The sequence below is a fragment of the Mustela nigripes genome, chromosome 9 (genome assembly GCF_022355385.1).
Source record: "Mustela nigripes isolate SB6536 chromosome 9, MUSNIG.SB6536, whole genome shotgun sequence".
Taxonomy (NCBI): domain Eukaryota; kingdom Metazoa; phylum Chordata; class Mammalia; order Carnivora; family Mustelidae; genus Mustela; species Mustela nigripes.
In genome coordinates this window covers 53133908-53150584 of record NC_081565.1, presented here as the reverse complement: position 1 = coordinate 53150584, position 16677 = coordinate 53133908, and the positions used below count along the sequence as shown (strand labels likewise).

At 37.7% G+C, this 16677-nt stretch overlaps 1 protein-coding gene across 1 annotated transcript in view; it reads right to left on the bottom strand.

Annotated features, from left to right (window-relative positions):
- ZDHHC21 (zinc finger DHHC-type palmitoyltransferase 21) overlaps positions 1-16228 on the bottom strand; it is a 60118-nt gene extending 43890 nt beyond the window's left edge. Inside the window, exons 1-4 of the mRNA XM_059411614.1 lie at positions 16109-16228; positions 8442-8574; positions 2446-2644; positions 1066-1164 (exon numbers count right to left, since the gene is read on the bottom strand). Coding sequence (XP_059267597.1) covers positions 1066-1164; positions 2446-2599 — 253 coding nt within the window. The 5' untranslated portion in view covers positions 2600-2644; positions 8442-8574; positions 16109-16228. The remainder of the gene's footprint in view (positions 1-1065; positions 1165-2445; positions 2645-8441; positions 8575-16108) is intronic.
- Positions 16229-16677: the final 449 nt, after the last annotated feature.

Genomic DNA, 16677 nt, shown 5'->3' with positions numbered 1-16677 from the left:
GATCAGGACACTGAGATTTTTAAAAGCTCCCCCGCAACTCTAATGTCTCATGTCAGCAAGGTTGGAAAGCACTGAAACACTATAGGAAGTATTCTGATTCTCTAATGTCCAACAAAATCATAGACATGTCTTCTTAGAAGAAAGTACAGACAGTTCTCAAAGCTGGTAGACCAAATGATCAAAAAGTGAAACTGAGGAAAGAGGGCTCCTGAGGTTTACTATACCTGGCACATAATAAAACAAGTGATACATTTCAATTCATTTTCGTGGTTCAAATGGTGCAACAAGGTGACCCAAAACCAACTTCAATTGACACTAGAATAAAAAGCTTTCAACTTTTCACTGAATTGTCAGAATCCAGAAAAATACAGGCAACGTTATCATTATACTACAAATATTTATGCTAAGCAATATTCTATTTATAATATCATCAAGAGAGGGGAACCACCAAAAAGATTCGTTTATTAAATAAAAATGTATCAGGTATTTATGTATCATTCAACACGCATTTACCAAGCAAGCATCTACTAAGTGACAGAGATGGGCACTAAGGACAGAGCACTGAACAAACGAAGAAAACAAAACAAAAAATCGGTATCCTCACAGAGGCTGTACAGATCTAGGGTGTGAGAAGAGAAAACCAAGTAAACTACAAATAAGAGGTAGGGAGTGGGGGATACCGGGGGTCAGCTGGGCTTTGCAATTTTAAATAAAGAAGTCTAGGGGAGATTGGGTGGCTCAGTGGGTTAAGCCTCTGCCTTCGCCTCATGTCATGATCCCAGGGTCCTGGGATGGAGCCCCACATCAGGCTCTCGGCTCAGCAGGGATCCTACTTCCCCCTACTTCCCCCTGTCTCTCTGCCTGCCTCTCTGACTACTTGTGATGATAAATAAAATCTTTTTAAAAAAAGAAAAGAAAAGAAGCCTAGAATGGAAACATCAAGAAGAGACTTGCGAGTGGTGTTAGAGAACATATATAATGAATACGTGCTGAAGGCCATAAAGTACATTCACAAAGGTAATAATGCCGAGAGAGCAAAAGTGACCAATCTGAAGAGTGCCATACCTCCATGTGGAATCTTAGGGTTCTCAGGGAGTCTTCCAGGATCAGTAAATGAGGCCCTCACTAAAGCAACCAGACAAAATATGGCAATGCCATAGAATACTTGGAAATAAATAAGAAAGTTAAGTAAATGAAATTGGTTATTCATTCTTTAAAACATTTTATCAAGAAGCATATTCAAAGTTTACATGCATGTTTTAATTAATGCCATCAGAATAATTTTCAAAATGAAAATGGAAAAATTAAATGATTAAATAAAATAATTAAACATTCATTTCATTTATCAAATAATACTGCCAACAGGACTAACTCATACATATTAACTTTAAATATTATTTTGCATAATAACTGATAAACTTGTTATAAATCAGATTTTTTATTAACAGAGATTCCTTGTCCATAATGGCATAAATGAATGGGCTCCCTTTTAATTACTCCATGTACAAATATATATTTGACAGAATCAAAGCAGCATTTTAAAACCCATCCTACAATTAAACTTTTTCATTACCTCTAATTGGTTATCTTCTAAATTATTTTGAGTTAGAGACATTCAATTGCTCCTTTCATAGAGCCTGTGATATTAATGTAATGTGAAAATAAAGATTCTGGGAATTTTGAGTTTTTAAAAGAAGAACTAGAAAAATAACAGTAAGGAAAAATAGACTCATTCATTATAATTCAACCTTTTAAATGAAGAAAAAAATGGGCATTTGGCAGAGGAAGGGGAAGACCCCACACCAGTAGTAGGAAATTCAGTTTGAGGGCTAACTCCAGGACTGACTACATGGTACTGGTCAGTTTTATCACTTGTATAACAGAGATTATATTTCCCATAGCATTTGTTGAGGCCAAAAGGACATAATGTACAAGGAAACTGCCAATGCCATGTACATGTAAAATATATCATTTCAATCTTATTCTTTTAATCATAAGCAAACCATCACCAAATGAAACTACAGCAGAAAATAATTATCCAGAAGTTCAAAGTATTATCATAATCAACAATTTTTGTAACATGAAATTCCCATTTCTCAGTAACGTACATCATCTACATTCTTAAAATTCCTTCCACATTTGAAATAAGTACACAATAGAAACATTAAAAATACACACGACACACACAAAATAGCACTATTGTGCCAGTTTCAATTTAAACAAGTCAACCTTTATATATTTCACAGTTAGATATGGAGATGCCACATTTATCCAACCATGCAAAATCTATAAAAGCCAGTCTTCTTTAAAATTTCCATAATTTGGTAAGTAACATAATATTAATATCACTAATAATATTAAAAGGTTATCATACTGATACTATACTCTAAAAATATTCACAATGAGAAAACTAATTATATAAAGAAATAAATATCAGAAACTTACTTATTATTAATATGCCTGGGATATGTCCTTCTTCATAGTGAGGAAAGAGGACAATTTTGGGAATTAAAACAATATTGTATAACCAGACAAAGACAATCAAACCCATGCAGCACCAACCATGCGGGTCAACAACAAAGTGAATCCGGAGACCCATTTTGCAGTCCTACAACTGCGTGCCAACCCACAAGGAAAGACGATCCTGAGGAGAGGTGACAAAGAAAAAAGTTACTTATATAGAAAAAAATCATTTGACTAAAACGAAACTACATTACTGGCAACTATAAAATGACACTGAGTTTTGTTTGTATATTTTTGACAAAATGAAACACATTGACAACAAAGAGAAGTTTCAGAGTATTCAAATTTCATCAAAATCTTCAAATAATTTAATTCCAACTTTTACCATGAACTGCTACCATAGAGGATAAATTGGAAATAAACTGCTACCATAGAGGATAAATTGGAGCCAAACACAAGACTGTTCTCAACCCAGCAATTCCATGTGTCAACCCAAGAGAAGTGAGACACATATCAAAAGATAGATCGTTAGATCTATCTAATGATTATTAGACAGGATCTAATGATTATTAGTCCTAATCATTAGACTAACTGATGGTCATCCAAAGTAGTGGTCCTCCTATGATGGGAGGGGTGTTTATTAACTGCAAAAGGACATAAGGGAAACTTTGAAGGTCTAGAGTTGTTCTATATCTTGACCTGGGTGGTGCTTCATAGGTATTCACATATGTAAAAATTCACTGTGCTGTACACTAAAGATTTGTGCAATTTATTTTAAACCACAAAACAATGCCTAATCATTTTTTGAAAAATCATAATAAAAAGCAGAAACTAATCACAAATTGCCAAAAATATTCAAATTCACAGAATGAAGCCCAACTAATCTTGCTATTACCAATTCAAGAAGAAATGGGCTTTTTCCATACGAATGTTAACAAAATGCTCATCGACCTCCCAGTGAGACACTTAAAGTTGATAGTTCTATGTTTATGGTATCAGAACAAGTGATTTAAAATACATGTCTACCTTAGTAGATATAATTTATAAGGGTTGAACAGGAAATTACTTTATAAGGTCAAGAGAGCACCTTTTACATAAAATACAATGGAATAATACAATAATAAACTAGGACAGTGTTTCTCAAACCTGTAAGCAAACCAGAATCAACTGAGGAGCTTTTTAAAAATACTTATTCCCAGGCCCCGTTCCAGATCTACTGAATCATAACTGTTTATGGAATAAAAGCTAAAAAACCAATAAAATGTCTTAAAATGTTCCCCAGATGTCTCTGATAAAGCAGACTGGTGTCTAGAAGCTACTGATCCAAAAGCTTCCCTCAGACTTCAATGCTAGGGCAAGGAGTTGAACTCAGTTCAACAAATCTATTCACGGAGCCACCACAACATATCAGTTACTATAGATATGATAAGTGAGATGTGGTCTTTGCCCAAAGTAACTAACAGTCTACTGTGGAAAAGAGTCATAAAAATGGGTTTAATACATTTCTGAGATGTGGACAAGATGTCACTACAGGCCTGGAGGATGGGGACTAGTTAAGTTAGGGCAAGACTTCCTGCAGGTGGTAAAATCTGAGTTCAGTTTTTAAAGATGGGTAAAAGTTATCCAAGCAAAGAAAAGTGGCAACAGTATGGCGAACAGAAGGAAGAACAGGAGGTATACAAGAGTAAACGTTGTAGGAGGTATTACAAATTGCCTTCCTACGTCATAAAGCTCACAGTGGAGAGCGAGGGGTGAGAAATAAGGGGCTACGTCATGAAGGACACAAAGATGCCACGTTAGAATGCTAAGACTTCATTCGTAGGCACTGGAAAGTTCCTGATGCAGGAAGTTAACATGAGATTTATAACTTTAAATGAAGTATTGAAACTCTAGTGTCAAGGATAAAATTAAAGATCGGTTAGGCTAAGGAAAGACAAAAGCCAAAAGTAGGTTTGGAGAAGAGATCAACTGAGGAAATAGTTACAATCAAACCAGTACTTTTTACTAATTGACTAGATATTAGGGGTTACAGAGGAAATGACTTCCAGAATGACTTCCAGATTATCATCTTCTATCCCTCACTATCATCAGTTGGAGAGCCTCAGGGTCCTAGCCCTTAGAGGTCATGCCAATGTTCTTTAAAGCTACAAAGCTACAGGGACAAAGAGAAGAAGAAAGATTTAGGATTAGCTAATTTTAAAGTAATACCCTGATCCTATCATCTTTAGAACATGCAAATATAGGAGCAGCAGGGAAAAAAAAAACCTCAAATGCAACACTATTCAACTGTTTAAATCAGGTATGGTCTAAATTAGTCCTTATGAACGAATTTTAAAATAGGAATAGCACCGAGGCCTTTAAAAAAAGTAAAAGTTGACCTTCATTACCTTTTAATTAGAAAATTAAAAGAACTATTAGTTATCCTTAAAGTGAGGAAAGTCACAGAGGATAAATTATACTGTTTAATTTACTGGGTATCTTGGTTTTAAAAAACTAAAGGAGCTCAAATACAAATGATAAGCTGTCTGCATAGCTAAAATGAGAAACATTAAAAAGAATTTTTATTTTTACAGTCTTGCCAACCATCAAGTGCCAAAAGAAATGACAGAAGGCTCTGTCTCTCAACATGTTCAATATTATTAACTTCATGTACCTTCTTCCTTGTAATATTTCTGTTCCAGTCAGGACTGAGAAACAGACCATGAGTTCCAAGCATCACAAAGAAGAGAGAACTTCACTTCTTATTTCTAAATTTATTAATATTACAAGCAGAAAAGCATACAAGCCAGCAAAACAAGCAGCAGAATTCTCACTCATTCATATTTTTGAACTCTATTTGTACTCTCCTCTACCAGAGAATAACGAGTTTTCTTAGGAGATTCCTCACAACTGAAAATACTAGACACTGAAAAGTAGAGTAAAGGGTTTCTGATTTTCCTAAGTGTGAGCGTATATAGACAACAAGTTCTAAGAGAACAAGCATCCCCAAGGAAAAGCGAGCAGAGAAAAGAAAAACAGAACAATGAATAAATAAGATGTTGAATTGTTTTTTAAATACCTGATGAATGAAAATTAGTGTCACATAAGCTTTACAGCTAGACTGTAGAGAAGCAAACAGTAGTCTTCCAAGAGCTCCAAATCAGATTACAACCAGAAACACGTACCTGGAAGAACTGTAGGATCACTTCCCTCAGCTAATATCTACCAGGCGTGGCTTAGGGCTGAACAGAAACTATTACACATCCTGAGCCATGACCAGACCGAACACAGAGCGCTGCTATCCGATCTGAAGGGTGGTATTTGTAAAATACTTTCCTTAGCTAGAGATCCTGACATGCTAATCTGTCTATTAAAAGGTGAGTTCATAACTCAAACTTTGATGTAACCAGTGGACATACTGGTACTTCCACATTTTTTAAGATTGCTATCTGGTAACTCTACCTGAGTGCTGTGACTAACGTCATTAATGATGTAAATTACTACAGCACCAACTTTTTTTTAAAAGATATAATTCAACTCTAATAAACTAGACTACATAAATATTTACAATGCCCAAACTATTCTAGGAGGAAACGACCTTTCCTTTTTTGCTTTTTTTGGCTGCTAAATTTTACTATGTATTTTCTTCAGGAAGAAGACTCGAATCACTATGAAAAGAAAGGGATAGAAAACTATTATAGGACAGAAAACTACAACATGAAAATGCAGATTTTAGAAAATGATAAAAAGTAGCCAAGATAATTTACAAGAAATCTAGCCAAATGTTCTCTCAAAACTTAAGAGTTTTGTATGACTCTCCACCTCAGCCAATGGTCTTATAAATGTTCCATGAATATTAAAAAAAAAAAAAAAAATTCCCTCTCTCATTCCTCCTATCTGAAATGTCCCTATCATCTTGTTTACTCTACTTAAATTCAATTCATACTTCAAGGTCACTTTGAATCTCACTCTCCAGATGAAATTTTTCCTGCTACCTCAGCTCACAGTGATTCTCCTCTTCTAAATTCCAGAACACAAGGCAAAACTGGTACAAGAAAATAGCAAGTGGTTTCGTAATCTCGAAATGAGGAAGAACCTCTTAAGAGACCACATAAAGATTAAAATTTCTGAAGCCTACAACGAACCAAAAACAAAGTCAAAAGACAAAGTATCCCTTTTAAAAAAAAAAAAAAAAAGGACAACATATGACTGGTGAGAGTCATACAAAGTAAATACACAAAGAAGCAATTCACAAAAGAAAATAAAATTTAATGGCTAACCATTAATGATTAGAAAAATGTGAAATAACTTTTTCATCCTTTGTATGCACAAAATTTTGCATCCTTTTCAAAATGGATGGCTTTTGAATCCTTTTTTTCATCCTTTGTATGCACAAAATTTTGGGAAGACAGATGATTATTCAATGACGAGAGAGCACAGAGAAAAGGACATTCTCATCCATTACAGCTATGCATGTAAATGGATACAATCATCTTTAGAGGGCAATGCAGCAGTATCTATTAAAAAAGTCAAACTCTTTGACCCACAGTTGTATCTCTAGTAAGTGCTACCAAAGTACTCATTAGAGTGAGGAGGTACAGATACATTCAAGGTGCTCCACACACTGCTTATTGTAATCATAAAAACTGGGCACAACATCAATGTTCATGAAGAGGGAGGGGACTGATCAAATAAATTATAAATAAGACATCCAAGGTGTAGCATTATTTCCAAGTTACTGCAATTTAAAAAAATGAAAGAAAGAAAAGAAAAGAAAAGAAAAAAGGAGATAGACTTAGATCTGCATATGGGTACACACAGGTAGTGTTGAATGAAAGAAAGGAGATTATGAGAGAAAAGCTTAACAGTGGTTTCCTGGAGGAGAGGAGGATAATGAGAGACTAGGAAGAGGTATAAGGCAACACTCTGGTTCCCTCATAAAGATCTCTATCTTGGTATGAATTTGAGATACACAGGTTGCGAATTTGTCGAAAGTCAACAAATTTACACTTAAGAATGGTGCATTTCATGGTACGTAAATTTATCTTTAAAAAACCCTATAAACCAACACTGAACTCTAGCTAATGATAGTAGGCTTAAGTATCAGGGAGGGGGCGGAAGGAGGAAATGTACTGATGTCTGCAATTTACTATGAAATGGATCCAAAAAAAATAAAGTGGATTGACAGATAAAGAGATGGTTGAGCATGTGATGAAGTTTAATAAAATATTAGTGGAAGAACTAGGAGGTAGGTATTCAGGTGTTATACCATAAAATTTTTTCAACTCTTCTGTTTAAAATTTTTCACAATTAAATGTTGGCGGGGAAAGAAAATTCCAGAAAAGTTTGTATAACATGATTTTTTTTGTTGTTGTTAAAAAACATGTATTAGTAATTTCTATATATGGATAGAGAAAAAGAAGTATAGAAGAAAACATGTCCATCAAACTATTAACACTAATGGTTATCATTGGGCTATCTAAAGGACAGAGAGAGCAGTGAAAAGAAAGCTTTCACATTTCATGTATGGTTTATGTGTTCTTCTCAGTTTATTAATAAACATATGCACTTCTAAATTCTTTTCAACCAGCTGAAAAATAAAGATTGCCTAGGGGTTCTGATGAGACAATACAACCTTGTACATAAGATGTTTAATTTAAACTCTCTTTATCATTATATTTATTACCCTAATATTGTTTTTAAAATTAATCTTTTTTAAAAATGCAGTGAAGAAGCATCAGCTATAAAGCCATTTCAAATTTGTTTCTGAAATTTGTATTACTTACAGTTTACTTTTCTCTATGAAAAAAGAAATTTCTTATTCAAGGAAATGCCTAGTTAAAATTTAATATGAAAAATTTTAAATAAACATAATGTAACTACAATTATCTTTTTTTGCAAACAAATAGTCGTTTAATGCATCTAAAAATAAGACTTTAAGGATACTATGCCACATAATACAGAAACATATTCCCATGTAAAATTAAATGTGGACTTACCAACTTGCAAATTCACCAAGATGTGTTGTAATTTTTCTGGTGCTTGCATTTAGAGGTTTTATCTTGATTCATTCCTTTTTTAATTACATCCCAACAAATGGATCTCTCCTCAGTAACAGTTCTCCATGAGAATCTATTAATGGTTTAACAAATAATGATCTCTTACAAAGATAAAAATTGCAAGTTGCTAAATATTCTGTGAAAATGTCAATTACAGAAGTTTTAAATTCAAAAATAAGATGACTCAACTCCACCTGATTTTGTGTTTCCATATCCTACCCCAACCCCCCACAATCTGCATTTGATTATACCATTATACAGGAAAGTTCTCTCTTTTGAAACCACCCAGTTCCCATAAAATCAAATTAGTATTGTGTGTCCAACATTTGGGCTTCATCAAACTTCCTGACCACAAATCACAAAATGACAACAGATTCTGAGATCACTGAGGAGACAAAATGCATTGTAATGTCTATCAAGATGTGAGGCTGGAACTATACAATCACAATTGATAAACATAAAGAGTTTAAAATAGAAGCAAGTTTAAGTTTAAAATGTTTTAAGGGAAAAAGCTATCCTCCTGTAATGAACCATCAAGAGAATCAACCATAAAAGTTAGTTTCTACAGTTTAAGTTTAAACAATAATACTGTAAAGAGTTCTAGATAACATACACACACAGATTCAGCATCTTATTAATTCAATTAGCATCTATTGATTATATATTATGCTTTTGCACAGGATACAGATAAAAAAGAGATGGGCCCCATCCTCAGACAGACTAGGTATCAGACCAGATCAATTGCTTCTAAGACAAGGTGAGCTAGAGGGCAAGATGGCAGGAATGCAGCTCATATAGGAAGGGTACTGGTTCATGGAACTTTTTTCAGTTATGGGAATATTTATGCGCATACTAGGTAGTAGTACAAAAGGTATTTCTTATGGTGAGGTGCCATCAGGAAAAGGTTTCTGGAGAAAGTGAAACCTGTGAGTTAATTGGTCAAAGAATGGAGGCTCTTCTGAACAAGAGAGCAAAATAAAAAATAGGAAGCAGGCAGAGAAAACCTAAGTAAACCGAAATGACTAGAGTCACTGCATATGGAAGAATGGGGTAAAACATGTTTAACCTTTTGAGTACACTCACCTCTAAGAAATATATTTCATAATATTACCAGTACACACAGAAATATATATGAGAATGTTTTATACTCATTAAATAAAATATAATTCAAAAGGTTTAATAAAATATTTGCTCTTACTACACTGTTACTCTATTTTACCCTAGTTCACTTCAATAAAAATATATAACGTTGGTCACAGTCCACTAAAGGGATTTCATGACCCACAAGAAAAGAATGGTCTAAGAGCAAAAAACACTGTTAAACCATGCTAATGAGTTTGGACTTTGCACCAAACAGTGGGAAACCACTGCAGGATTTTAGGGGGAAGAATGCCGTGGTGAAGTTCACATTTTGGAAGAACAGCAACACTAGGAAGGATGGACTTGGGTGGATGGATAAGGATCCAAAACTGACTACATGAAATAAGCTCTGCTTCCTGGTCACCCACGTGAGAAAGGAGGGGCAGGGGGAAGACCGAAACAGTAGTGACTTATAAGGGGAGTGTGGAACAACTGGGGTAAAGAACGAATACTCAACTTAGGACAGGAGACACACTGGAAATGGGCAGATTAAGAATTTAATAAGTAAAATCAACAGAACTTGGTGATCAATTAAAAGCAAAGGGTAGGGGCGCCTGGGTGGCTCAGTTGGTTAAGCAACTGCCTTTAGCTCAGGTCATGATCCTGGAGTCCCAGGACTGAGTCCCACATTGGGCTCCCAGCTCCATGGGGAGTCTGCTTCTCCCTCTGACCTTCTCCTCTTTCCCCTCTAATATTCTCTCTCTCACTCTCTCTCTCTCTCTCAAATAAATAAATAAAATCTTAAAAAAAAAAAAAAAAAGCAAAGGGCAGATTGTAGGTTTTTGGTGTAGGGACTACATAAAGGGTAGCACCATTTCCAAGACAGGAAATGAAGGACAAGTTCAGGGTGTCTGAAGTACATTGCTTACGATAGCAAAAGGAAAGTATTACATTCTGAGTATGTGAGAAATATACCTAAATCATTAGCATTACCATTCCCCTTATAGACTTTAACTCTATTTTCTCCCAGCATCAATTTTTCTATGGTCATAATTGTTAGATTGTCAAATGCAATTTGTTTCTACGCTAACTTTCTAAGCTAGTGTAGAGTGCTTTCCTTGCCTGCACCTGTGATTTTTTTTTTTTTTTTTTGAGACAAAATATGTAATGACAAAGTAGAGGAGCTGCTACACTAATAGCAAATTAATGAGCTGATCTTCTTCTAGAAAAATATCACAAGCAAAATTAAATACAGTACTACAAAATGTCTGAGACAGGGCCAAAGTCAATAACGCTGCTATGGCTATGACTCTAGGGTGGCTTCCTAAAGTTTCAGCAAAACAGTACTTCCTGTCAGAATTATTAGGTAACAGCCCAAGTCAAACATCTATGAGTCAAACTCCAGTCACTCACTGGCTTACGCTCAAGGAAAACTCCTACTTTACATTTTCAGTTATTAGAGCTACACTGCACCACAGCATTTCCAATGGGATGACCATTTTATCTAATTCAGCAGCAGTATCACCAACATCATGGAATCAAATCTCACCTATGAGGTACAAAAACAATGCTGGTTTAAAATTCCATGTAATTTGGAGATAACAAATAATATCCCAGTTTCATAACTATAAAAGATCATAAAGTCATTAGATATTTTTAACATCGTGATGTCTAAAAGAATACAATCAACAATTCACAGGACAAACAAAACAAATCCCACAGAAAGTTCCCAAAAGAAAAGTTAATATACAGATATATAAAATTTAAACTTAAAACTGCACCTTAAAATGAAGTTACAACTATATACTTTTAAATATATTTATATAGATATTTAACTTCTGATGTTGTCTACTCTGAAAATTGGCCAGGATAAATAATTCTACCTAAACTATCAAGCTACAGAGGCCCCTGGGGGCTGAGTCGGTTAGGCAGCTGACTCTTGATTTCAGTTCAGGTAATGATTTCAGGGTCCTGGGACAGGCCCCAAATCAGGCTCCACACTGTCTCTGCCCCTCCTCTTGCTCCTGCTCTCTCTTTCTCTCTCTAAAATAAATAAATCATTTAAAAAATATTTTTTTAATTAAAAAACATATCAGGCTCTGTTTCTAATAATTAGCCAAGGGGTTAATTCAATTTTTTAAATATCATATAAGTATTCAGTTTATTTCAAGAGTAGCAAATTAATCTTGTGGGGATATGAAAAAGAGAGCCACATTCAAATTATGACACAGCCTCCAAGCTGCCGTTTCTTTTCAAGCTTCCGTTTAGCCATCTGTAAAATGGTAATAAAAATAACTCATGGAATTGTTGTCATGCTTAAATGAGAAACTGCCTGACAAATGAAAAGCAACTCCCAAAACAGTAACTTTAAAGGGGAGTGGGAGACAGGAGAGGAAGAGAGACAAATTAAGTTTTACTTCTAGTCTTGCAAACTCCAGAATCAAACAATGTTTCTGGGTCTCTATCTTTAAAGTCATGATACAATTTAACCATACCCCAGCTCTACTTCCTCTAACACTAAAGACTGAGAACACTTGTCAGGAATAAGAAGCCTCCCACAGCCCAGTCTTTCAGCTGTTATCATACTAGGAGCATAGAGGAAGTTTTATTTCCACATGTTGGCATGGGGTCTCTTCAAGCAGAAAACTGAAAATAGAGATTTGGTCTAAAATGGAGTGAACTAAAACCTTCAAACCAAAGTCTTTCAAGGAAAAGCAGAAAAGCAGAAGGGCTGGTAATTTAAGGACTAAAACACAGGAGCAAATCAGGACCAGCTTTCAGAAACTAATGAAGAATGCACAATTTTGACTCAATGCTGAGTTCTCCAGGAATTCTTTGTGAAAATGTGGGTAGGCAAAGTGTCAAAGCAGAACATACTTGCACCATCAATGGTTTCAAGAACCCACTTCTAGAACAAGTCCTTTAATCACTACATTCTAGGCAAAACTGAACATAAGCCATTGCTCCTCTGTGTGCCTGTTTCATGAGTGAAAAATATATGTAAATTAATACATCCATTAAAAATACTGCACTGCAGTGATACACTTCATCAGAATTCCCTAACAGAAAGTAAAAGTTGCTTCGAAGGTGTGGGATAATATGAATTAAAGATAACAAATACTGCTTGAGTCAGTATAAAATGTCACGTGAGAATCTTCACTTAGAAGATAGAGATGTGGGAGAGGATCAGGAAAGGCAAGAAGAACTAAGGCTGAATGTAGAGTAGGACAGAAGGCTACAGATAACCTTTGCTTCAAACACAGCACAAGGAAAAACCTTCAGATAAAGTAAAAGCCAAAAATGAAGAGGCTCTGGTGTTTCCTGGACATGAACCTGATACGTTCTTCCAAGGGGGAAGGGAAACTGGCTACCTACCTCTAGTACCCACTCCACCAAGACAAACTGAAAAACAACAAATCAGATTTCCTTCTCAACAGACTTTACCAAAGCAGGAACAGTTCAACAACAATACTACCAAAAGAAATCATCACTCTTTACTTGCTTGAAGCTGAAAATCCTACAGGAGATTATTTGTTCCATAATTATGGATAAAAGGCTTAAAATCAGAAACCTGGCTGAGATCACACAAGAGCATGTTAAAGTTAGAAAGAACTAACATAAAACTCATCAGCGAATGGCAAAATACTAATTTTTAACCTAACCTGCCCTTTTGTGGAAGCAGCAACAGTTAGATGAAGGGAGCAGATACCTAGTCGGCCTCTTAAATGGGATGAAGTTAATTTATCTACAAGGTAAAGTATAGGGCAAGAGGAGGCCTAAATGGCAGAAGACAAACTTGGAAAATGTTACGTCTTTGCCCTAGGGTACGTCAAAAGAGGAAATAAGTAAATAACCTACCATCATCCTAAGATATTTTTGTCAAGGTAGCTACCAACGAGAACAGTGCTACATCTGTGAATAACTAGGTTTATTCAATTTACCAATGAATCACTATGCTGACAATAAAAAAGGGGTTTTTTCCTCATGTATTCTTGTCTCTTACCTGTGTTTTTCACTGATAACAAAAGAGTTCAAACATTTTCAGCTTAAAGCGCTTACTAAATAAGAGCTATAAGTGCACTGATTATTCTACTCGATGTTAAAATGCCATTTATACTTAGTGCACTTGAAAAATTGACTCTAAGCCCTAATGTTTCACTGAAGCAATATAAAACTCCTTCATGCCTTAATACAAAAGTAAAACTGAGCTTAGGGAAAGCTCCCTGGGAATAAAAATAGCTTTTCCTCTGTCTTCCCTGTTATACCTATTAATATGGATACTACCAGTATGTAGCCTTCTATGCTGAAAAAGATTGTATTGACTCACACTCAATTACAACCCCAGAAAAAAAGCTCCATGGAGACAATACTAGACTTCTCAATTAGTTTCTTCACTAATACATCGCATTATTTTATCCATGCACTTTTCCACGGGTTCTGAATCAGGCCCTATGAATTAAAGAAATCAGGCAGTAGGCAAATAAGTAGTAAAAATTTTATGATTCATACTGATGATCACTTCTTCAGAATCTGTTAAGCTGATGGTTACATGTGTGCATTTAAAATACCTACATTTCTTGTATTAAATAAAACACCCCAGAGATAGGCAGTGTGACACGGTTACCATCATTTTATTGACAATATGCTCTATTTGGAACACCTGAGTGGCTCAGTGGGTTAGGTGGCTGCCTTCGGCTCTGGTCATGATCCCAAAGTCCTGGGATCGAGGCCCCAAGTCAGGCTCCCTGCTGGGGAAGCCTCCTTTTCCCTCTCCCTCTGTCTGCCGCTCCCCCTGCTTGTGCTCTCTATCAAATAAATTAATAAAATCTTTAAAATATGTTCTATTTCACTGATTCTAAAGTATTTTAGAATACAGCTTCTAAAGTATTTTACATTTAACAGAAATCACCACAGTTTGAAGGGACCTAATATGATCCTGTTGGTTTACATCCAAAATGAGGAATTCAACACCAAATACTATTCCAAAAGTATAGAAATATATATACTTTTAGTTATATTTTGATATAATTTTCCCAATATTTCTGCAGGTGTATGCTTAAAATGTGCTCTTAACATGCTAAAGGGTTTTAAATTAATTACAAATGTAACATATAAAGCTCAAATGAGCCTTGAAGACTTTAGCCTAACTCCTTAGTTGTATAGATGAGAAAACAGGGTGAGTCACTCACCTATCCGTGACCCTACAGCTAGACTGTGACAGCAATGGGACTAGAATTGAGTTTTTCTTTCCACTACACTCAATCTCATTTGGTTCTTCCTTCCAATTGATTTCTCTCCTCATCACTTCCTCAAAAATCTTTTTGCCATTAAGAGGTCGAACAACTAAAGCAACATAAAACACTGCTCTAGATTTTATCTGTAAAATAAGCAAAATCTAAAGAAATGGAAGGATTTAACAAGCCATTGCGCAAAAAGCCAAGGAAGGCACATACCAAGCAATCATCAAATGATAACTATTCTTATTCGTTATTATTATTTTTACCACAAGGAAGGTAGTGAATTTTTTTTAAGGATACATACATATTACCATCCTAGGCTGAGGATCCACTGACACATCATCTTTTTCAACTTGCGATTAATTATCCTCAGTTGTCTTTTTAGGCTGTAACTTAACACTATGATTTATGACCCACCCACAATGACCTTGATTTTTTTTTTCCTCTTGTACTTTTATGGGACTGCCATAACTGCAATATTTTCGAGTAATAACCGGTCAGGTTCTCTCAGCCCTAGAGATACAGACATCCTCCACTGACTCACAAGGGATTTTAAAATGTGACCCAAATATAGCTTGAGTAACCACAACTTTAAATGGACTCTACACTTAAAATCCAGCGACCTATTTATTATCGTGAATGGTAACAAGTGCAAACTGCTGCCATCCATCCATAAGCCATTTTCTCAAAATCATTCTCAGATCTAGAGAGAGGGAGGCAGAAGGTCAATAAAGGAGCAAACTATTTCTGCTCCCGCCTAGTCCTCCGCAGCCTCACACCAGCCATCTGGAAATGAATGAAAGGCTGCGACAACACCGATAAATCCGGGATCCCTGCGCAGATCTCCGGGCAGGGATGCAGAGAGGGAAACTGGAGTTCACAGGCGAGAAACTCTGGGCACAGATTTAATAAATTAAAAAGCAAAAGCGGGGGGGAAAAAAACCCTAAATCACCTCGGCTAGAGCAGGAACCCACCCCCCACCCCCACCCCCAGTTCTGGGAGGGGGAGCTGGCGGGCGGCTGCGGCTCCGGCTGCAGCTGCTCTGAGACCCGCGGGGCCCGGGCGAGCGGGGTTTGGAGCCGGAGCCCGGGCGAGGGGGCAGGTGCCGGGGGCAGGTGCCGAGAGGGGCAGGTGCGGGGAGGGGCAGGGCGCGGGCGGGAGCGCGGCCAGGTGAGGACGGCGGGCGCCGGGCAGCAACGGCGGCGGCGGGGGCCCGGCGGGGCGGGGGCTGGGGGGACGGAAGGGGGGACGGGGGCGGCCGCGTCGGCCCCGCGCCTGCACACACTCACCGGCGCCGGCGGGCTCGCCTCTCGCCGCCGCTGCTCTCGCGGCCGCCAGCCGCTCTTCCCCCTCCTCCTCCGCCGGCGCCGCCGCCGTCGCCCAGGCCGGGCCGCGCTCCCCTTCCGCTTCCGGGAGCCGGAGCGCCGGGGCCGGCGGGGTGGGTGTGCGCCCGCCCGCGCGCTGGGGCTACCGGCCGCCGCCGTCGCCGTCTGCGCTCCGCTGCGGGAGCCGCGATGGGAGCCGCCGAGGGCCCAAAGAGCAGAAATCGCGCCGCCGGCGCGGGGAGATGCGCCGCGGCTCCGGGCCGCGTGCGGCGGTCCCCGCGCCGTCACCGGAACACTTGTACCTGACGCACCTCGGCGCCTCCGCCCTCCCCTGCTGCCACCTTCCCAGCTGTGCCCGGGCCGTCCTTCTCTTTGTCCCCACACCCCTCACTGTCCCCCTCTAAGGGGGACCGCAGAGGGGCCTTCGTGTAAGGATTGCCCAGTAGCCCTCTTCTTTCAAGGACAATGGCCAACAGGCCTCTGTCTTCCGCTAAGGCGTTCTGGATGTCCCCTGGTACCTTGTTTCAAGTGCG